Consider the following 18,105-nt stretch of genomic DNA (forward strand, 5'->3'; position numbering starts at 1 on the left):
TGGACCAATTGGAACTTCTGTGTGCTGTTGGTGGGAATGTAAAATGGTACAGCCTCTATGGAAAACAGTATGATAAGTCCTCAAAAAATTAAAAGTAGAAGTACCATGTGATCCAGGAATTCCATTTCTGGGCATATATCCAAAAGGATGGAAAGCAGGGTTTCAAAGAGAGATCTGCACACCCGTATCTGTAGCTGCATTATTCACGAGAGCCAAAAGGTGGAAGCAAGCCAGGTGTCCCCTGACAGATGACTGGATAAACAAAACGTAGGGTATCCACACAATGGAATATTATTCAGCCTTGAAAATGAAACAAATTCTGAAGCATGCTACAACATAGATGAACCTGGAAGACATTGGGCACAGTGAAATAAGCCAGTCACAAAAGTGTGGTTCCACTGTATGAGGTACAGAGGGCTGTCAAAGTCCTAGAGACCGAAAGTAGACTGGTGGATGCCAGGGGATGGGGTGGGTGCAGAATGGGGAGGCGTGTAATGGGGCCAGAGTTTCAGTTCTGCAAGAGTAAGAGTTCTGCGTATTGCTTGCGCAGCCATGTGAATGGACTTAACGCAACTGAACCGTACACTTTAAAATGGTTAAGATGGCAGATTTTATGTTGTGTGTATTTTTACCACAATTAAAAATAAAACTTTTAAAACGGTGGCTGTTACCTAGCTCAGGGGTTGGGTAGGTGACAGAGCTGCAATCCAAGTGAGCTTTTATCCACCTCTCACCTCTAGCAGGTCAACAGAGGGCTCTTTCCCCCAGAGCGGGCGGTCAAGAAATACTTGTAGAATGAATACAGTGGGGGTGAGGAGACACCGAAATATTTTCTTGGCCGTGTTTATCGTGTTAGACTTTGATGCAGTTTTCCTCTTCTCTATGTTTAGGACCGTCTCCCTTCTTCTGTAAGAGCAGCACAGTGTATCAACACTCATGTTATTAAGAGAACATTTTCCTGTTAGGGTCATTGGTATGTCTCTTCAGTTCTCTAGGACTCCCAATTTATGGCATGCCTCTGGCGGCTTTTTCAAGCTCCTTAATCTTGCCGTGTAAATCTTGGAATGAATGAAGAACCATCATCAAATTTCACATCCCTGAAGCTGCAGAGCCGTAAATCGCCGAGTGACAGCAGCCTTGGTAACATCAGCTCCAGTGAATTCTGGCGTGGGCCAGAACCTTCTGGATGAATTGTATCCCCGTAGGACAGGAAGGAGCCTGGGGTGAAAGTTTCAGAGTGAAATCGGGGTGGGGAGATGCTGGGCCACAGGATCCTAAGAAGTCAAGGGTCTTTGAAAACTCAGCTCTAGTTTCTGGTTATATTTTGGACTTTGGTTGGTTCTCAGAGCCTCGTGAAAGGCGTCCAGGGGTCTGCCCCCAGCCCATAACTGGAGCTTGTGGTCCAATCTGAGCTCAGGGAAACCGGACGCTGAGTAAAGAGCAGACTTCCAATGCTGGACTTGCAGTTTTTACTTGGAAAGTGTCACTTTGCTTATAAAATATTTAAGTCCTCTCTCATAGTTTGGCGGCATCTTTTGGGGACAGTCAGAGGACCGCATAGTCTGGAAAGTTAACTAAGCTTTTTCTAAAAACCATGAAATTTTGGAAGGAACAGCTGGGCCATTAACTTGCTTACTACTATTTATCAGGTCTTCCTAGCCCTGGCCGGGAGACCGGCTCAAGGAGGGAATGAAGGCAGCTTTGTACGGGCTGACAGTCCCCCCTCCACGACGCAAATGTCTGTCCTCTGCAACTGGCCATCTCTTTGCTTCTCTGCCTTCTGTGCACGGCTGTCTCCACCATTACCACGTCCTGGGGTCTCTAAGCTGCCGACGATCAAACCCCGTGCGTGGCCTCCGTATCCCTGTTACCTGACGCTGGCCACCACCTGGTCGTCTTATCCTGCCTGTCTCTGGTCCTGTTCCTTCCCCTGGACCGAGGTCTTGCGGTGGCCGTGTCTTCCATCTCCCGCACAGCCCCCCAGTAGTGGTCCGAGGCGGTGCTCATCTTTCTCATGGGATGTGCATTTTTCCCACAAAACTAGATGCATAAGTGCAATTCAGCAGCCCCCAACTGGACATTCAATTGTCCAGTCAAATTTCCCACTTGGATTTCCCACAGGTCTTCTCAAGTTTAGCTTTCTGCATCTACACGTGTTTCCTTCTCTCCTACTTCACCTGTGGAGCTCTTCCTCCTGCGCTTATATCCACCACTGGCATTATTGCCCACGAGGCGTTCCTAGCCAGCACCGGGTAGCCCTTCTCCATCTCCCTCTCTTCAGAATGCTTGCTCTTGACCAGTCTTTGGCTTCTGTCCATTCCCACTCCTGCTTCAAGGTGTTTACCCAGTAGAATTGTGTTCACCAACAGGAAGGATGTTCACTGTAGCCCGATTTGTAATAGTCCCAAACTGGAAACTCCCCAAATGCCCATAGAAAAATCAGCAGTGGCCTATTCATACAGTGGGGTCCAGTACAGCAGTGGAAATGAGTGAATAACCGCTCCGCATAGCCACAGAGGGTGCGCGCGGACACAGTTAAGTGAAGGAAGCAGAGGCAGAAGGGGAAGCCCCAGGCAGGCAGGGTGAGTCTGCGGTGTTGGGTGTTCGGATGGTGGTCACCTTTGGGGATGAGCAAGGGGCTGGTGTTTGGGAGGGGCCCGGGAGGGGCCCGGGGGGGTGTCTTTGGTGCTAGTAATGAATGTGCCGTGTCCTGCTCTGGGTGCGTTTGCATTGAGAAATTTCACCAAACTTCAAGAACACGTAGGATCTGTGTGCTTTACTGCATGTATGTTATCAATAAAATAGTTGACTTAAAGACTAGAAGAGGATTACACGAAGTAATATATTGAATCCAATAGACTAATGGAGCCCTACTAACCATCAGGCTGTGCGGGGCACTGGAGGCTCACGATCGAGACGTCATTGCCCCTGTTCCCAGAGCTCCGTCAGGGGGTCATCTTGTACTTGGAAATTATCCACGTCTGAAGAAAGCAGCTTTCATGGCAAATGGCCACCTGGGCATCCCCACTATTACCTGGGTGTGTTTCCTGCCCATCCATTTCTGGGTGTGTATATAATTGGGCTCGACTGTTTTGCTCAGAACTGCCTTGGTTGCAAAGGACAGCAACCTGACTCTAAGTAGCTTACACGGGACTTGTCTGAAGGGTCTCCACGTGACTCACAAATTAGAAGAACTGAAACCTCAAACTTCAGGGAGGATGGGGACCACCAGGCCAGGGGATCAAGCCTGGAAGGCTTCCCCCTTAATTCTGAGCTCTGTCCTCCTTGCCTGGAGTCTTCTCACCGGCCAGCTTTCTCTGTGCGGTGATGGTGTGTGGCTACCCAGAGTGCCACATTACATCCTTAGGGTTTAAGGCAGAGAAAACAAACAGGGCTCTTTCCCACCAGGTGCCAGTAAAAATAAAAGCAATCTTGTGCTTGGCCCAGCTTGGGGCTCGTTCCTTCCCATCCCTCAGCTCTGGGGAAGTAGGTCATGGGACAAGGTGGTGGCTCCCTTGGGACCGTTTGGCTCGGTTGCAAGAGCCACGATGAAGCTCTCCAAGAGAAGGAGATGGCGTGAACGTGGCACCCGCGGGTGACATCACAGTGAGCTGTGTCTCAGCACGAAATGAACCCGTAAGGAGCAGGAGGAATATTGCATCTTCTAGAGCTCTTCTCCCATGTGTATAAGAGTTTATTGTATTCATTTATCTTTGTGTATTATTATGTGTGCACATCAGTATGTGTATATCGGGGGGCATACCCCTAATTTTTAGGGTGTTAAATACAGTTCTATAAAGTGTGGCTCTGGAAACCTCCACCTAGGTACCCTTTATTTATTTATTTTTAAATTTTATTTATTTTTGGCTGCGTTGGCGCTCACAGGCTTTCTCTAGTTGTGGAGAGCGGGGGCTACTCTTCGTTGCAGTGTGCGGGCTCCTCATTGCTGCGGAGCACAGGCTCAGGTGTGCGGGCTTCAGTAGTTGCAGCATGTGGGCTCAGTAGTTGTGGCTCACGGGCTTAGTTGCTCCATGGCATGTGGGGTCTTCCCGGACCAGGGCTTGAACCCGTGTCCCCTACACTGGCAGGTGGATTCTTAACCACTGTGCCACCAGGGAAGCCCCACTTAGGTACCCTTTAAATGCCTGCTGCCCTCTGCAAGTCTGCATGGCAAGCTGCCTTTGGTTATCGTAATCCGCTTGTGCAGAGGACCCTAACTTATTGAGGGGCACACTTGGACGTATCGTGTGACTGTAAATGGGAGGAGAAACCCTAGGTGCTGAGAGGAGGCAAACGCACTTGGGTGATGCTTGGGGATCAGGCTTGACCTGTATGTGGGGCAGAGGTCTTGCCTGACATGTCAGAGGGTCATGAGAGGGGATACCGCCTCCTGTTCCACCTGCCTCTACCCTTCATTGGCACCCTCCAGCCCAAAATTTGCCCTCCCGGGGCCAGCTTTGGGGTTATCATTTCGGGCTTTTGTGAAAGAAGGACATCGGAATCGGCTTTGGGGACAGTCGTGAAGCTGGTTGCTGTCAGGATGGTTTTTCTGGAATCTGTTTTCTTTGGACTTAGCTTTTGGTTCTCAGGGGTTTGGACTTTTTTAATCTTTTGAAGATGAAAGTCCTTTGTTCATTCCTGTGAGTTCACTCAGTCAGTGGTGTTCTAGACTATAAAGGGCAGTGGGAGAAAAAGCCGGTTTCCTAGGTTCTGGGTTTCCTTGGGTTGCTTTTCTTAATGGGCTCAGGGAGATATCAACTCTAGACATTTATTTTAAAACTCGAGTCTTGGGTAATCAACTACAGTAATTTAACAACAAAGTGTGAAGACAGTTTTCTCCCTAAAATGCATGCATGTTTCCATCTGCTTTAGTGGTGACTGTTAAGCCATCTTTTTTTTTTTTAATTAATGTATTTATTTGTTTATTTTTGGCTGCATTGGGTCTTCGTTGCTGCGCACGGGCTTTCTCTAGTTGTGGCGAGAGGGGGCTACTCTTCGTTGCGGTGCGCGGGCTTCTCATTGCAGAGGCTTCTCTTGTTGCAGAGCACAGGCTCTAGGCACACGGGCTTCAGTAGTTGTGGCACACAGGCTCAGTAGTTGTGGCTCACGGGCTCTAGAGCACAAGCTCAGTAGTTGTGGCACACGGGCTTAGTTGCTCCATGGCATGTGGGATCTTCCCGGACCAGGGATTGAACCCGTGTCCCCTGCATTGGCAGGCGGATTCTCAACCACTGAGCCACCAGGGAAGCCCTGTTAAGCCATCTTGATCCCTGAGACTGAAATGGTGTAGACTCCACACGGTGGAGCGGTTTCCATATTAAATGGAAACCTTGGGAAGAGGAGATTTGGGATTTGCTTTGAACTTTGAATTAGTCGCTGCTCTTCTTTTAAAAAATGACTGTTTTTTCTTTGATAAATCACAAGATTATGTAGGTTTCAGGAAGAACAGAATAATGACATGGTTCATCCCTCTCATTGTCTTAAAATGATTAATGAAAAAATTTCACTTAGGAAGCCATGCCAAAGAGCCTGTAAATGTTTGCAAGAAATTTAGTTGGACACTTTATCCATTTATCTTTTTTTAAAAAAGAAACCTTATAACCCTGATATCTTAATTGTCTTAGCAGTTAAGATACGTTTTATCTTACACGTTAAAAAAAGTTACATATACACCTGCTGCAACAAACTATATTTGTGATTATATATCAGTGTTTTCTTTCTTCATTGCCTGTGACATTAGTGACTGTACCTGTGTTAATGTCATGCTTATCCAAACATTTCTTTTCTGTTTGATCTATTGTAATTTTTTTCAAATAAAGTTATCATAGCTGAACTATGTAAATACCCACACGCACATATTATTTTTTCTGTACTGATTGTCACTCTTACAGCTCATTGTTTGAGAGGCCCTGTAAAAATGACCCATACAAATTACTCCCCGTTCGCCAGGCACTGTTGTAAGTGCCGCCTCCTGTGAGCTTCCCTATGAGAAAGGACCAGTGTAATATCCCTGGAGGAAGGGGATACGCACAGAGGTTAAGTAACTGGGCCAAGACCACAGGCAGTGCACAGCTGAGATCTGAACTCAGGCCACCCGGCTCCAGGGAGTGTAAAGGTCAAGAGTGGGGTTTCGGCGCTCAGGCACTCACCTAACGTGTGGCCTCGGGCAAGTTACCTTTCCTCCCTGAGCTTCAGTTTCCTCATCTGTCAAATGGGGCTCAATCCTGCCTCGCCTGGATCCACCACGTGATGGCCAAGAGTGCTCAACGTGAGAACCGTCACGGAGCACGTGCCTTTTTGCACTTCTGGGTTCTTCAGCCATCTTCATTTGTAAATTGTGGGTCCACTGTCCCATTCTCTGCTCGGGTTGATGGCTGTGTTTGCCAGTAGGAGCTGTGGTGAGGCATGGTCTGTCCCCGCGCTGGGAGCAGGGGCACCGGGGTCTGTCGGGGTCTCGCCGAGTCCCAGGCACCGTGCCCGAGGCTCCTGTGCACAACGGCACGAAGCTGGCTTGCTCGCTCGCTGAATACTGAAGCATCGCACACCTCAGGGGTTCTTTCTGGCCTTTGGGGGTTTGGCTCCGCTGGGGGGGAAGGGAAGACGGTTGGAAATAGAGACTGTATCTGTGTAGTCTGTCAGCATGGGGGGCCACTCCTGGTGTTCCTTAGCTGCATGTCAACTCCTGTAAATGGAAATATCTAAGGGGATGTTTCAAGGAGTGGCCAGAAGGATGGGGCGGGGTGGGCGGGAGACAGCCAAGTGTTCACAGTGAAGGGGACTGCAGGAGGGCAAGGTCTGCCGAGGCTGGAAGAGCCACATGTTGGCCGCTGCTACCTGGAGGTCCAGAAAAATGGTGACCATAGGGTGTCCTTTCCATTTGGTTGTGGGTGGTCTCTGGTGACCTTGGCTTGGGTGGGGTGCTGGGGCTGGGGCCGACGCGGCTGAGTTCACTGCGAGGGAGCTCAGGGGGGCAGGGGTGCACCCTCCGGCCGCTCACTGGGGCGCAGGGATTCTCTCCAGGAGTTGTCGCCTCCCCCTCAGCCCCCCACCCAGAGTCCCCTGCAGAAAAGTACCTGAGGAGAACAGGAGTCATCCCCAGACTGTGCCCACGTCTTTGGCAGGACAGACTTGCCTTCTTCCATCACCCCCGCCCCCCGTACATAAAAGTGCTCGGGCGCGATATCGAACACGCACAGCTCCACTTCCGGGTGTGCCTGCCCCCCCCGCCCCGGAAATACGGGTGCCCGGATGTGCACAGCAGTGCTGCTCGCAGAGCCCCAAACTGGAAACTACCCAGACGCCCGTGTCCTGTGGGATGGATCCGTGAACAGGGCTGTAATCGAGCTGTGGAATACTATACAGCAACGAGGAGGAATGAACGTCCACAGCAACGTGGATGAATCGCACAAACGCTGTTGAGTGAAAGAAGCCTGGCACAGAAGAATAGATACCGTATTATTCCCTGTTTATAATGTTCAGAAACAAGCAAAACTAACCTCTGGTTTGAGAAGTTGGGGGGAGAGGAAGGGGGCACTGGTAATGTTCTGTTTCTTGATCTGGGAGAAGGTCCCATGGTGGGTTCACTGTGACAGTTCACTGAACTGCACCCCTATGGTTGTGCACGTACAACACGTATGTTGTAATGCAGTGAAAACATTCTAACAGACACGCCAAGGAACTCCCCTTGCTGAGCTGTCAGCACTGCCACTGAGATGTGTGGTTAAGGCCTCGGGTTGGGTGGGACCTCGGTTTCAGTCTCAGCTCCCCGACCCTGGGAGGCCACACCACGCCTCTTGGGTCTCAGGTGCACCCCTACCCCTACCGACGCGGCATTGTGCTCACCTCCTAGGGTGACGTGAGGGCTGAATGAGCTAGAAGGGTGACCAAGACTGGCCCGGGGCATTTCCCTAGTGACAGAGGCCCCCTTCCCCTGGGGTCCCCTCCCGAGGCTCCCTCGATCCCCCGTGGGGGGCACTTTGCAGAGGCTGCCGCAGTAGACCCTGCATCCTCATCTTCTCCATAAATCAAAGTGGAAATGCCCTGGGCCAGTCATATTATTAAGGTTTAAAACAGATTTTTGGTTTTTAAAGGGCCTTTGGGCTGCCAGTGCTGTGAACCTCCTTCCTCAAAGGCATTCACGCGTTCTCGTCCTGCTTGTACCTGTGGCAGCCCTAACCCCCCAGCCTGAGGGCTTTCACGCTGAGAAAGCTGAAGCTCGCTGGTCATGTTTCTCCTCCCTTCTGGCCAAGCTGGTTGCACTCTCCCTCCCTGTCTCTCTGGTTCCCCACCCCCGAGGCAGGAAGTGGAGATTGGGCTGTATCTCCCAGGAGATGAAGGGTACCTGCAGATGCTGCAGGCCCACCTGGGCTTGGCCATCCTGCATCTTTGCAACACCGACGATGCTCACCTTCGTTGCTGCTCCATGTTAGTCCAAAGGATGCACGATCCTTGGGAACCAGGGGCCCACTCCCCGAAGCATCGCTCTTGCACTTACATCCATCTTGGTGTTCGCCGTCTATGAAGTGGACATAATGGCTTAGTCTAGTGTCACTGCCAGTATAAGGGAGAAGGGCTTGGTCCCTTGACCTTGTTTTGTCCTGAAGTCCTCTTCCAAACCCCCCACCCTCCCCGCCAAGATGCTGCCATTCACCTCTTTTTCTTCTTTTTGTCTAAGGCTGTGTAAACCCTGGCTGCTGTTAGAGACATCTGGGGTGCTTTAAAAAGTACAGGTTTCTGGGCCCCTTCCCCAAAGATAGTGATTCATTTGGTTCCGAGAGGGGCAGGGTGCTGGAGCCCACTTTGTGCCAGTCTGCCCACCCCTGTTCTCAGTGACTTCACTTTGGTAGCTTGAAATCTTCCAAGATGAAAATTGGCAAACACCGCAGATCGGGTCCTAGAGAGCCGGTTATTAAACGTTTACCAGCCCCCACTGGGCTAGGGCATCAATGTGTTCTCAAAGTTCCCATGGTGATTGTCACACGCAGCCAGGGCTGAGCACCACTGGCCTAGGTAACCCATGATAGGCATAGTAAGGTTGACGTTTACACTGTAGCTCACAGCTATCCAGCCCTTCCAGTGGTTAAGCTATTTATATGAATTAGATCACTTAACTCTCACAGCAACCCATGAAGGGGGATTATTATTCCCATTTTTCAGATGAGGAAACTGAGGTCTGGATAGCTAACCTGGCACTTGTCCAAGCCCACCCAGCTTGGTAGTGGCTGAGTCTGGATTTGAGCCCAGGCCTGAGTCCCCGGAGCCCAGGCCTGTCCAGGGCCTCTGGGATGACTTGGTCAGTACCCCACTCTCCCCAGCAAGTTGGTGCAGAGTTCATTGTTCTTATTGTCCAAGGTGACCACGGGGTCTGAGCCTGTGACCTGTAGTCTGCTGCAGGTCAGCCTGGAACAGGCAGTCATCACCAGGGGTCACCGGCTCTGGGCAAGTCTCCATTGAGCTTAGGCAAGATGCTTGGACTCTGAGCTGGGAGAGTGAAACCCAGTCACTAATGAGCTTTTGGTGCCGATGTGTGTTTTCTCCCCTTTGCAGTGGAACACGACAAAGAGTTCTTCCACCCACGCTACCACCACCGGGAGTTCCGGTTTGATCTTTCCAAGATCCCAGAAGGGGAAGCGGTGACTGCAGCCGAATTCCGGATCTACAAGGACCACATCCGGGAACACTTCAGTAACGAGACGTTCCGGATCAGCGTTTACCAGGTGCTGCAGGAACACTTGGGCAGGTGGGTGCTGTACTGGTGCCTGGGAGAGGTCCTGAGCTGCTTCAGCTGCAGAGGAGCTGGTGGCCAGAGGATGCGACCAGACTGGTCATGACCGCTCCCCCCGTGGATCACCAGCCACGTGCCCTGGATGGAGTTATCTTTTTTTAGAGATGGTGTATGGTGTATGTCTCCACCTCTTAAAACTATCACCGTCAGCAGATCGAGTTAGGAATAGGGGACAGCCAGGTGAGCCAGGGATTGGGTGGCCCCCGTGGGGAATTATGGGTAGTCTGGGTCAGCCTGTGTTTAGGGGGAACGAGGAAGAGGAAGAAGCGTTTTTGACGGTCTGCTTCTCTCCCATGTGATGTCAGGCCACCAATGAAAGTGGCCATTTGTAATAAAATGCTAGGGGATAAAAATCCCCAAATCAAAAATAAACGGTCAGAGAACTCTGAGCCTTCCAGGAATCTTGAGGTCAGGAACGAAAAGCTTGGGTTGAAGGACTTTCATTTCTTGAGACCCTTCTGTTTCGTTTCAAAGTCCTCTGAGAGGTGAGAAGGCTGAGAGAATGGGCTGGAACTTCTTTTTTTTTTTTTTTTAACATCTTTATTGGGGTATAATTGCTTTACGATGGTGTGTTAGTTTCTGCTTTATAACAAAGTGACTCAGTTATACATATACGTATGTTCCCATATCTCCTGCAGTCCCGAGGTGGTGCTGCCTGGTGGCTGGGTTTTTGGACATCGCGGGCTCTTGGACTTTTACTCCCACCGGCACCACCTGCCACTCCTCATGACGGAAGAAAGGTGGTGTGGACGCCCCCTTCTGCTGGGCTGTCCTAGCGTCTTCAGCAGGAAAGGGGACCTCGTAGCACGTTTGGGGACATAGCGACTCTCAGCACCTGGCTTGGCAGGCACTGTCATTTGGAAGGTCATCTTAAATACTAAGAAAACCAAGCTTGTCTTGAGTGTTTCCAGTGTTTCGCCTTCGTTAACTGCCTCTGCGCCCAGTTTCTCGCGTTGTCTCAAATCAGCAGATATGTGTGCATTTATATCTTTTCACAAGTGATATCTCGTCATAGAGTCTCTCCTGCACCTACTTCTATCACTAAACCTTGACAGTCTTGACAGTAAACCTTGACCATCCTTCCACGTCCCTTCCCAGGGGGCATCCTCGTTCTTTTCATCACCACGCGTCTCCAGTCGTGTGGGTTGTGCTCTAAGGTATTCAGCCAGTTTCCTGCGGGCACAAGGTGGATTCTCAACTTTTCCGAATTATAGACGGTGTGGGTGGGGCGTATAACACACGTGCTTGTCTATCAGTCGGATATAGTTCTAGAAATAGAATTGTGGGGTCGGGGGCGCATACCTTGGTGACTCTGATAGATTTTGCTGAACTGCTCCCTTTGGAGGCTGTGTCAATATATACTTCTGCCAGCCACATGGAGGGGGCCTGTGGCCCCATGTGCTCCCCAGCATGGGCTCTTATTGCACTGTTTTGATCTTAGTCTGTCTGATGGGTGACACGTGGCGTCTCAGTGTGGATTAAGTTTGCATTTTAGAGCGCCCGCTTGAATGCACTGCCCTGTACTGCTCCCCTGCTAGAGAGGATGGCAGACCCTCCCTGAGGGGATGGCACCTTTCTGGAATGTGGGTGTGGCTCGGAAGGGGGTGCGGGCAGCAGACAGCCTTGGCAGTCACCTCCGAATCTTACTAAAGGCACTCAGGTGCCCCACTTCACCCTGGTGGGCTGGACCCTGGCCCCCAGACCCAATTTCAATAAGAAGCATTGAGTTCAGTCCCCCAGGGTAACATATGTTTGCTCTGTACTCTGACGGATCCCCCGGGACTCTTGAACGAGAGCACATGTTTGGCTGTTTTCTCCTGAAGGCTGACCAACTGGGGCGAGGCAGGTACCCAGAGGCTATCTGTCAGTAGCACTCGATCGGTCCACTTGTGCAAAAGCCAAGCCCTGCTCACACCCCAGGGCCTCCTGGCAGGCTCCCCAAAGCTGCCTCAGAAACCTCCACCCAGAGGTTTAACCTCAGGAACGTAGCTGCCCCGATGGCCTTTGGCTGAGCGGGACCGGAAGGGTTGGCTGGTGTCGCCTGTGCAGCTCTTCCCCCAAGTTCTCCACGCAGGAAGGCATTCGTCCTCCCTGGCCGGCGGTCTCTGGGGTCAGCTGGGATGCTGCTGGCATGGGCCCCTCCCTCACGTGCGTGGGAGCTTTCTTCGTGTCTGGAGCATCCTCAGGCCCCGCCCTTGACGCGAGGGGCACCCCACCCCTCGGCCCCACGCCTGCCGTGTGCGCCCGCTCCACTCCACGCGCCGGGAAGAGCAGCGGAGACCCAGCAACGGGCGAGACGGGCCTGGCGTGCACGTGCCTCCCTCGCGGGGCGGATGGGCTGCGCAGAGGCCACTGCATTTGGAGAGACCCGTGGGAGCCCAGCCATTTGCTTATTCAACCACTGCTGCTAAACCGCTGGAATAAACCAGCCCGGCTCACGGGGGCAGGGACCTCGTCTCAACTCTGTGTGAGGGGTGTACCGGTTTCCTGCCCTCACGAAGCACCACACACTGGGTGGCTTGAAACGATAGACATGTGCTCTCTCACAGTGCTGGGGGCCAGAAGTCTGAAATCAGGGTGTCAGCGGGCTGTGCTCCTTCTGAAGTTTGCAGGGGAGGATCCTTCCTGCCTCTTCCAGCTTCTGGTGCTGCCGTCGATGGCGTTCCTGGCGCTCGGCGGCGCCGCTCCCATCTCCGCCTCCGTCGTCACATGGCTCTGGCATCCTCTCTGTGTGCCTCTCTCCTCTTCTGATAAGGAGGCCAGTCATCTTGGCTTAGGGGCCGTCCTGCTCCAGCATGACTTTTCATTACTTAACTGATCATGTTCATAAAGACTCTAATTCCAAATAAGGTCACATTCAGAGACACCAGTGGTAGGACTTGAGCGCATCTTCTTAGGAGATACAATTCCATCCATAACAGGGGGTGAAGACGGGCAGTCAGCAAATAAGCAAATAAATAGGCCCACTGGCCAGACAAGGTGACTGGTGGTCCTTGACGGCCTGTTGAGCTGGGGATATTTGAAGGACTAGAAGGAACTGAAATGGGGTGCGGGGAGAGTATCTCCGGGGAACCGCAAGGGCCACCGTCCTAAGGTGCAGACAGGCATGTTTGTTAGAAGGACAGAAGGGAGGTGATGATGCGGGGGTGGGTGTGAGCCACTGGGTCCTCACTTAGAAGAAACACAAGCCTTTGGCTTCCCTAGTGCCTGCTGGCAGCCCCTCAGCCTTCTGTCTGTGTCAACCTGCTGACTTCATGGGCACTGGTCCCATAACAGTTTGAAGTGGCTGCCTCCTCAGCCCTGCCTTAGCTCCATGGGGTGGATCCAGAGGCCCTGGGAGGGGAGAAGGCCTGAGTCACTGTGGTTGGAAGAGGGACAGGCGGGACAGGACAGCTGTCAGTGGCTCTGTGGCCGGCGTGGCAGGTTGCCCCGAAGAGCAGCTTGGCCACAGGCCACCTCTGGGGACGCTCAGGCCAGCGTTGGGAATTCCTGCCTCGGGGGGCTTTGGGCTTTGCTGGGAGACCGAGTCCCCCCTCAGCAAATGTTTGAGTACCTGCTGTGCTGGGCGATGGTGGACGTGACCAGACCCCAGTCCGAGCCCTTGAGGAGGTCACATTCAAACGGAGGAGGAGACGCAGGAGGACATGGCAGGTGCAAAGTGTAAAACAGAGCAGAGGGTGGACCGAGAGGCCGCAGGAGGGCCGGAAGGGGCTGCTTGCTCTAGATTTCTAAACTTCCTATCTATACTTTTTTTCCTGGAATTTATTTATTTTTTATTTATTTATTTTTGGCCGCGCCGGGTCTTCGTTGCTGCGCAAGGGCTTTCTCTAGTTGCGGCGAGCGGGGGCTACTCTTTGTTGCGGTGCGCGGGCTTCTCATTGCGGTGGCTTCTCTTGCGGAGCACAGGCTCTAGGCGCACGGGCTTCGGTAGTTGTGTCTCGTGGGTTCTAGAACACAGGCTCGGTAGTTGTGGCGCACGGGCTTAGTTGCTCCGCGGCATGTGGGATCTTCCCGGACCAGGGCCCGAACCCGTGTCCCCTGCTTTGGCAGGAGGATTCTTAACCACTGCACCACCAGGGAAGCCCCCTATCTATACTTGAAAGAAGGAAGCAAGGCCCTCATGCTCCAAGAGTTAAAAGGTGAACATTTTTTCCAAAAAATTACTGATTTTTCTTCTGGGTAGGTTCTGTTTTTGACTCCAGAGCAAAATGATCCTATTATGTTGTTCCCCAGGTGGGATAACCCAGCTTTGAAGAGTATAGATTCGCATCCCGACATTATGTACCAGTGTGACCTTGGGAAGTAGTAACCCCTCAGAGCCTCGGTTTCCTCCTCTATACAATGGGGATAATAACTGAATCTACCTCCCAGGGCTGTGGTGAGGATAAAGGGAGTTACCATACCTACTTAGAACATAGTAAGCTCTCAATAAAGGCTTCCCCGCTATTAGAATCATCACCATCGCTGCCACCATCACCACCATCCTCACCATCACCACCACCATCACGGGGAACGCAGAGACCTGCTTAGGAAGATGAAGGGCTCCAGGTCTGGGTGGTGGTACTGCCTTTGCCCTCTATGCTAAATCCCTTAATTTCGCCGTTTCTGATGGGGATGCAGGCCTAAGCTTGCTTGGAGGTGGAGCACTTGTTTGCGTTTCCACAGCCTGGACCACACATCCTCTTCAAGCAGAAGGCCTTTGGCTCATCTGAGCCCGAGAGGAGTTCTGATCTGGCCCCCGCCGCCCTGCTGTGTGGCCCCCTGCTCCCTCTGCTAAGGGAGCCGTGGCCTCCCTGACACCGACCGCCCAGCTGCGCAGAGCTCGGAGCTGGGACATCTGGCGAGCCTCTGCCTGAGCTCCAGGAAAGCCCTGGGCGTGCCGGGGCTTAGCTGGCTTTGGGTCGGCCTCAGCATCGCTCCCCCTGTGGCAGCCACTTTCTACAGACTCCTCTTGATCTCTTGGAATCCAGATTAAATTCCGATAATGAGCCGAGCTGGAGGCCTTCCACGGCCTTTGGGCTCCACTTGCAGCTGGAGAGGCCGCCCTTGGCCGGCTGTGGGGTGAGCGGGGGCCGAGAGGCAGGTCTGGGGATGGTGGCCTTGGCTCCAGTGGCCTTGCTGGGGAGGGTGGGGGGCGGCGAAGGGCTTGGAGTCTTGCCCTCCTTTTAGGAACCCTGGGTCAGGGGCTGGCCAGTCGGGGCTTGGCTTCCAGGAGCTGGTCCCACTTCTGTCCCCCTTGGCTCTAACCCTGGTTCCAGCTCAAGATGAGGCTGTTTGAGGTGGGCGTCCTGCAAGCTAACGGGCTTCATTCGTGGAACTCAGGCTGGGCGTTTTCCAGCCTCACCCCGCCCCAGCCCTCTCCTCGCAGGTCCACGCTTTCTCCCTGCAGTGCGGCCCCACTGGTAGGGGGTCCAGCTGGTCAGTGAGACACCCTGGGGCCCGCGGGCCAGCAGAACCCGCTTGCAGGGAGTCAGTCACTGCCAAGGTCGAGATGAAGTTGACAGCTGGATAAAAACTGTCCCTCGGTCTGTCTCAGGGACCTTGGCTGCCAGGAGGTGACCTCAGAGTGGTCTCTGGGGCCAAGATTGGATCAGCCGTAGCCTGAATCACTCGAGGAAGAGGGAACCGTCCCCGTGACGGGCCGGAGGGGGAGGGGGGCCGAGGGGCTGCTCGCCAGTTCCCTTTGCCCCAAGGCAGCCGCGGGCATTGAGGAGGGTGGAGGCCAGCGCTGTGCCCGTGCTGCCCACGTGGGGACCTTGTAACCTGCAGCCCCGCCAGCAGCCCCGCCCCAAGACTCCCAGCTCCCTGCACAGAGGAGGTGCCACGGGTCTCCTCAGCCGGTGTCTCCACCCTCCAGGAATTCGCACGCCTGCTGCAGCTCCTGCCTTCCCTCGAGAAGGAAGCTTCGTCCAGATCTTCCCTGACCCAAGCCCAGGGCCATCCTCGCCCTTTAAAAGCTCAGCTCAGTGACACGGCTCCTCCGGCATCAGATGAAAACGCAGGTTCCAAGTCAGGTGGCTGGGGTGCAGCCTGAGCTTCTGTGTTTCTGACAAGCTCCCAGGGGATGCGATGCACAGAGGCGGGCGAGAAGGCGCCGGGTGGACAGGGCCCCCCACTGTGGGGACATTGTGGTCCCCATGCCCCAGGGTGGCCTCAGGGCGGCGGGTCATCGGACCCTTCCCAAGTCTTTGTCGCATCAGATAAAGGTGAAGAACTTGGTAACGAGACTGCTTTTTTTTTTTTTAAATTATTTTATTTATTTTATTTATTTATTTTTGGCTGCGTCGGGTCTGCGTTGCTGCGCGCGGGCTTTCTCTAGCTGTGGCGAGTGGGGGCCATTCCTTGTTGCGGTGCGCGGGCTTCTCATTGCGGCGGCTTCTCTAGTTGCAGAGCACGGGTTCTAGGCACGCGGGCTTCAGTAGCTGTGGCTCGTGGGCTCCAGAGCGCAGGCTCAGTAGTTGTGGCGCACGGGCTTAGTTGCTCCGCGGCACGTGGGATCTTCCCGGACCAGGGCTCGAACCCATGTCCCCTGCGTTGGCAGACGGATTCCTAACCACCACGCCGCCAGGGAAGCCCACGAGACTGCTTTTTATCTGACTTAAGTCACCATGAGCATGTCTGGACCAAGGGGTGTGGTTGCACCGCAGGGCACTTCACCTTCCTTGAGGACCTTGGAAATGATTCTGCGAAGGCTTGATATCCCCATTACAGGTGTAGAGACCGGCTCAGAGGGGAAGTAACTTATCTGAGATCCCACAGCTCAAATGGGGCAGAGGTGGGACTTAGCCTCAGGTCTCTTGGACTCCAGGGCTCGTGTTCCTGGCCACGGCAGCACCCTGGGGCTTCTTGCTTGTCCGGATTTCCTTCCCTGGAGAAAACAGGCTCAAACAGGGCGACTGTGACCCCAGCTGCGGTCCTCACCCCTGGCCGTGCATTAGAATCACCTGCGGGGGGGGGGGGGGGGGGGGGGGGGGGGGCGCTTTTCCGACTCTGGCTACATCAGGGTCTGGGGTGTGGCTGGGCCTCAGTATTTTCTGAGCTCCCAGGTGCTTCTCTATGTAGCCAGGTCTGAGAACAGGTGGCTGAGCTCTCTCTTCTCCCTCCCCTGTGGGCTGTCCTATGCACCCAGGAAAAAGAAGGGGAGAGATTTCTTCTAGCCCAGGCCCCCAAGTTCCTCTTGCCTTGGTCTCTCCAACAACACTGTTTCTCTCCCATTGGACTGAGCCCCAAGTGTGGTCCAGGCCCTGATTAACAGTGTCAGTGGCACAGGGAAGGGGCAGGCTGAGGGTGGAGGTCCTGCGGGCTGTGGTTCTGAAGGCTTCCGGAATCTCCTGGAGCCTTCCTGCTGAAGGCCCGCGTGCCCGGTTCCACTCTCCTGGCTTTCACCTTGCATCACAACCCTCCGCCGCAGGGCGTGAGCTCCGCAGAGGGCAAGGAGGGAGCACTGACTGCCCAGGCACGGCCGGAACGTCCTGGAAGGTCCAGGGAGAGCAGCTTGGTCCAGGGCACCCAGGCACTTCTGGCTGCCTTCCCCCAGGCCCCCTCCAAATCCCAGCACAGAGCGGCTCCAGCAGGAGCCAGGGCCCCTTGGGATCCACTCAGGTGTCCAACAGGCTCACTCTGGAAAAAGCCTGCATCTGGCGCCCCCCCCCCCCCCCCCCCCCCCCCCCACTGAGCAGATGGTAATCTGCTGTGTCCAGCCCCCGCGTCATGCCAGTCAAATCGCAGTTGGGCTGCCCTGCTCGGCAGCCCGGGACCAAATGTCCACAGGTCCGTCGGTTTCCTGTCCTGCAGGCTAAGGCCATCGTGGGCCTTGTTGCTTTTTAAAATCTCGGTGCCTTTTGTTTCCTTCCGTAATTCATCCCCTAACTGGCTTCACAGGGAAGATACGAGCGGTGGTCAGGGAGTTGGTGGCAACAAACTCTGTGCGTCAAGTGCTTGCAAGTTGCACGCACGCTAAGTCCTCACGACGACCTTGAGACGTCTATATCCTCCCGTTCTGTGGATGTGGTCATTGGGGCACAGAGAGGTCAAATGACCCTCCCAAGGTCCCACCCTCCCTGCAATTCAAAACCAGGCACTAGGTAAAATTTCGGGGCCGCACCCCCAGAATTCTGATGTAACGGGTCCCAGTATCGCCTTGACACTGGGTTTTTTTAAAGTCCCCAGAGTGGACTTGATCCTGTCCTTTCCTGTTCCTTTGAGGATCTGCGGGACCTTGCAGGAGTCACGTCATCCGTTCAGCGTGGGTGGAGACTCCTGCCCTGCGTCCCCTCCCGGGAGTGCGTGAGATGTGGTTGATGCTGGTGAGTGCCAGTGTG

At 53.7% G+C, this 18,105-nt stretch overlaps 1 protein-coding gene across 8 annotated transcripts in view; it reads left to right on the plus strand.

Annotated features, from left to right (window-relative positions):
* The window catches only part of BMP7 (bone morphogenetic protein 7), a 90,695-nt gene that overhangs the window by 23,978 nt on the left and 48,612 nt on the right, over nucleotides 1-18,105 (plus strand). For 5 of the 8 annotated variants that reach the window (XM_027086920.1, XM_027086918.1, XM_027086922.1 and 2 more), the window contains exon 2: nucleotides 9,547-9,739. In XM_027086920.1, the coding sequence (XP_026942721.1) occupies nucleotides 9,547-9,739 (193 nt within the window). Of the gene's footprint in view, nucleotides 1-9,546; nucleotides 9,740-10,422; nucleotides 13,617-18,105 lie in introns of those variants that run through there. The other 3 variants (XM_027086924.1, XM_027086923.1, XM_027086926.1) reach the window with 3 other exon arrangements.

Source organism: Aethalodelphis obliquidens, unplaced genomic scaffold (assembly GCF_003676395.1).
Source record: "Aethalodelphis obliquidens isolate GAN/ISIS:26980383/991018 unplaced genomic scaffold, ASM367639v1 scaffold57, whole genome shotgun sequence".
NCBI lineage: Eukaryota > Metazoa > Chordata > Mammalia > Artiodactyla > Delphinidae > Aethalodelphis > Aethalodelphis obliquidens.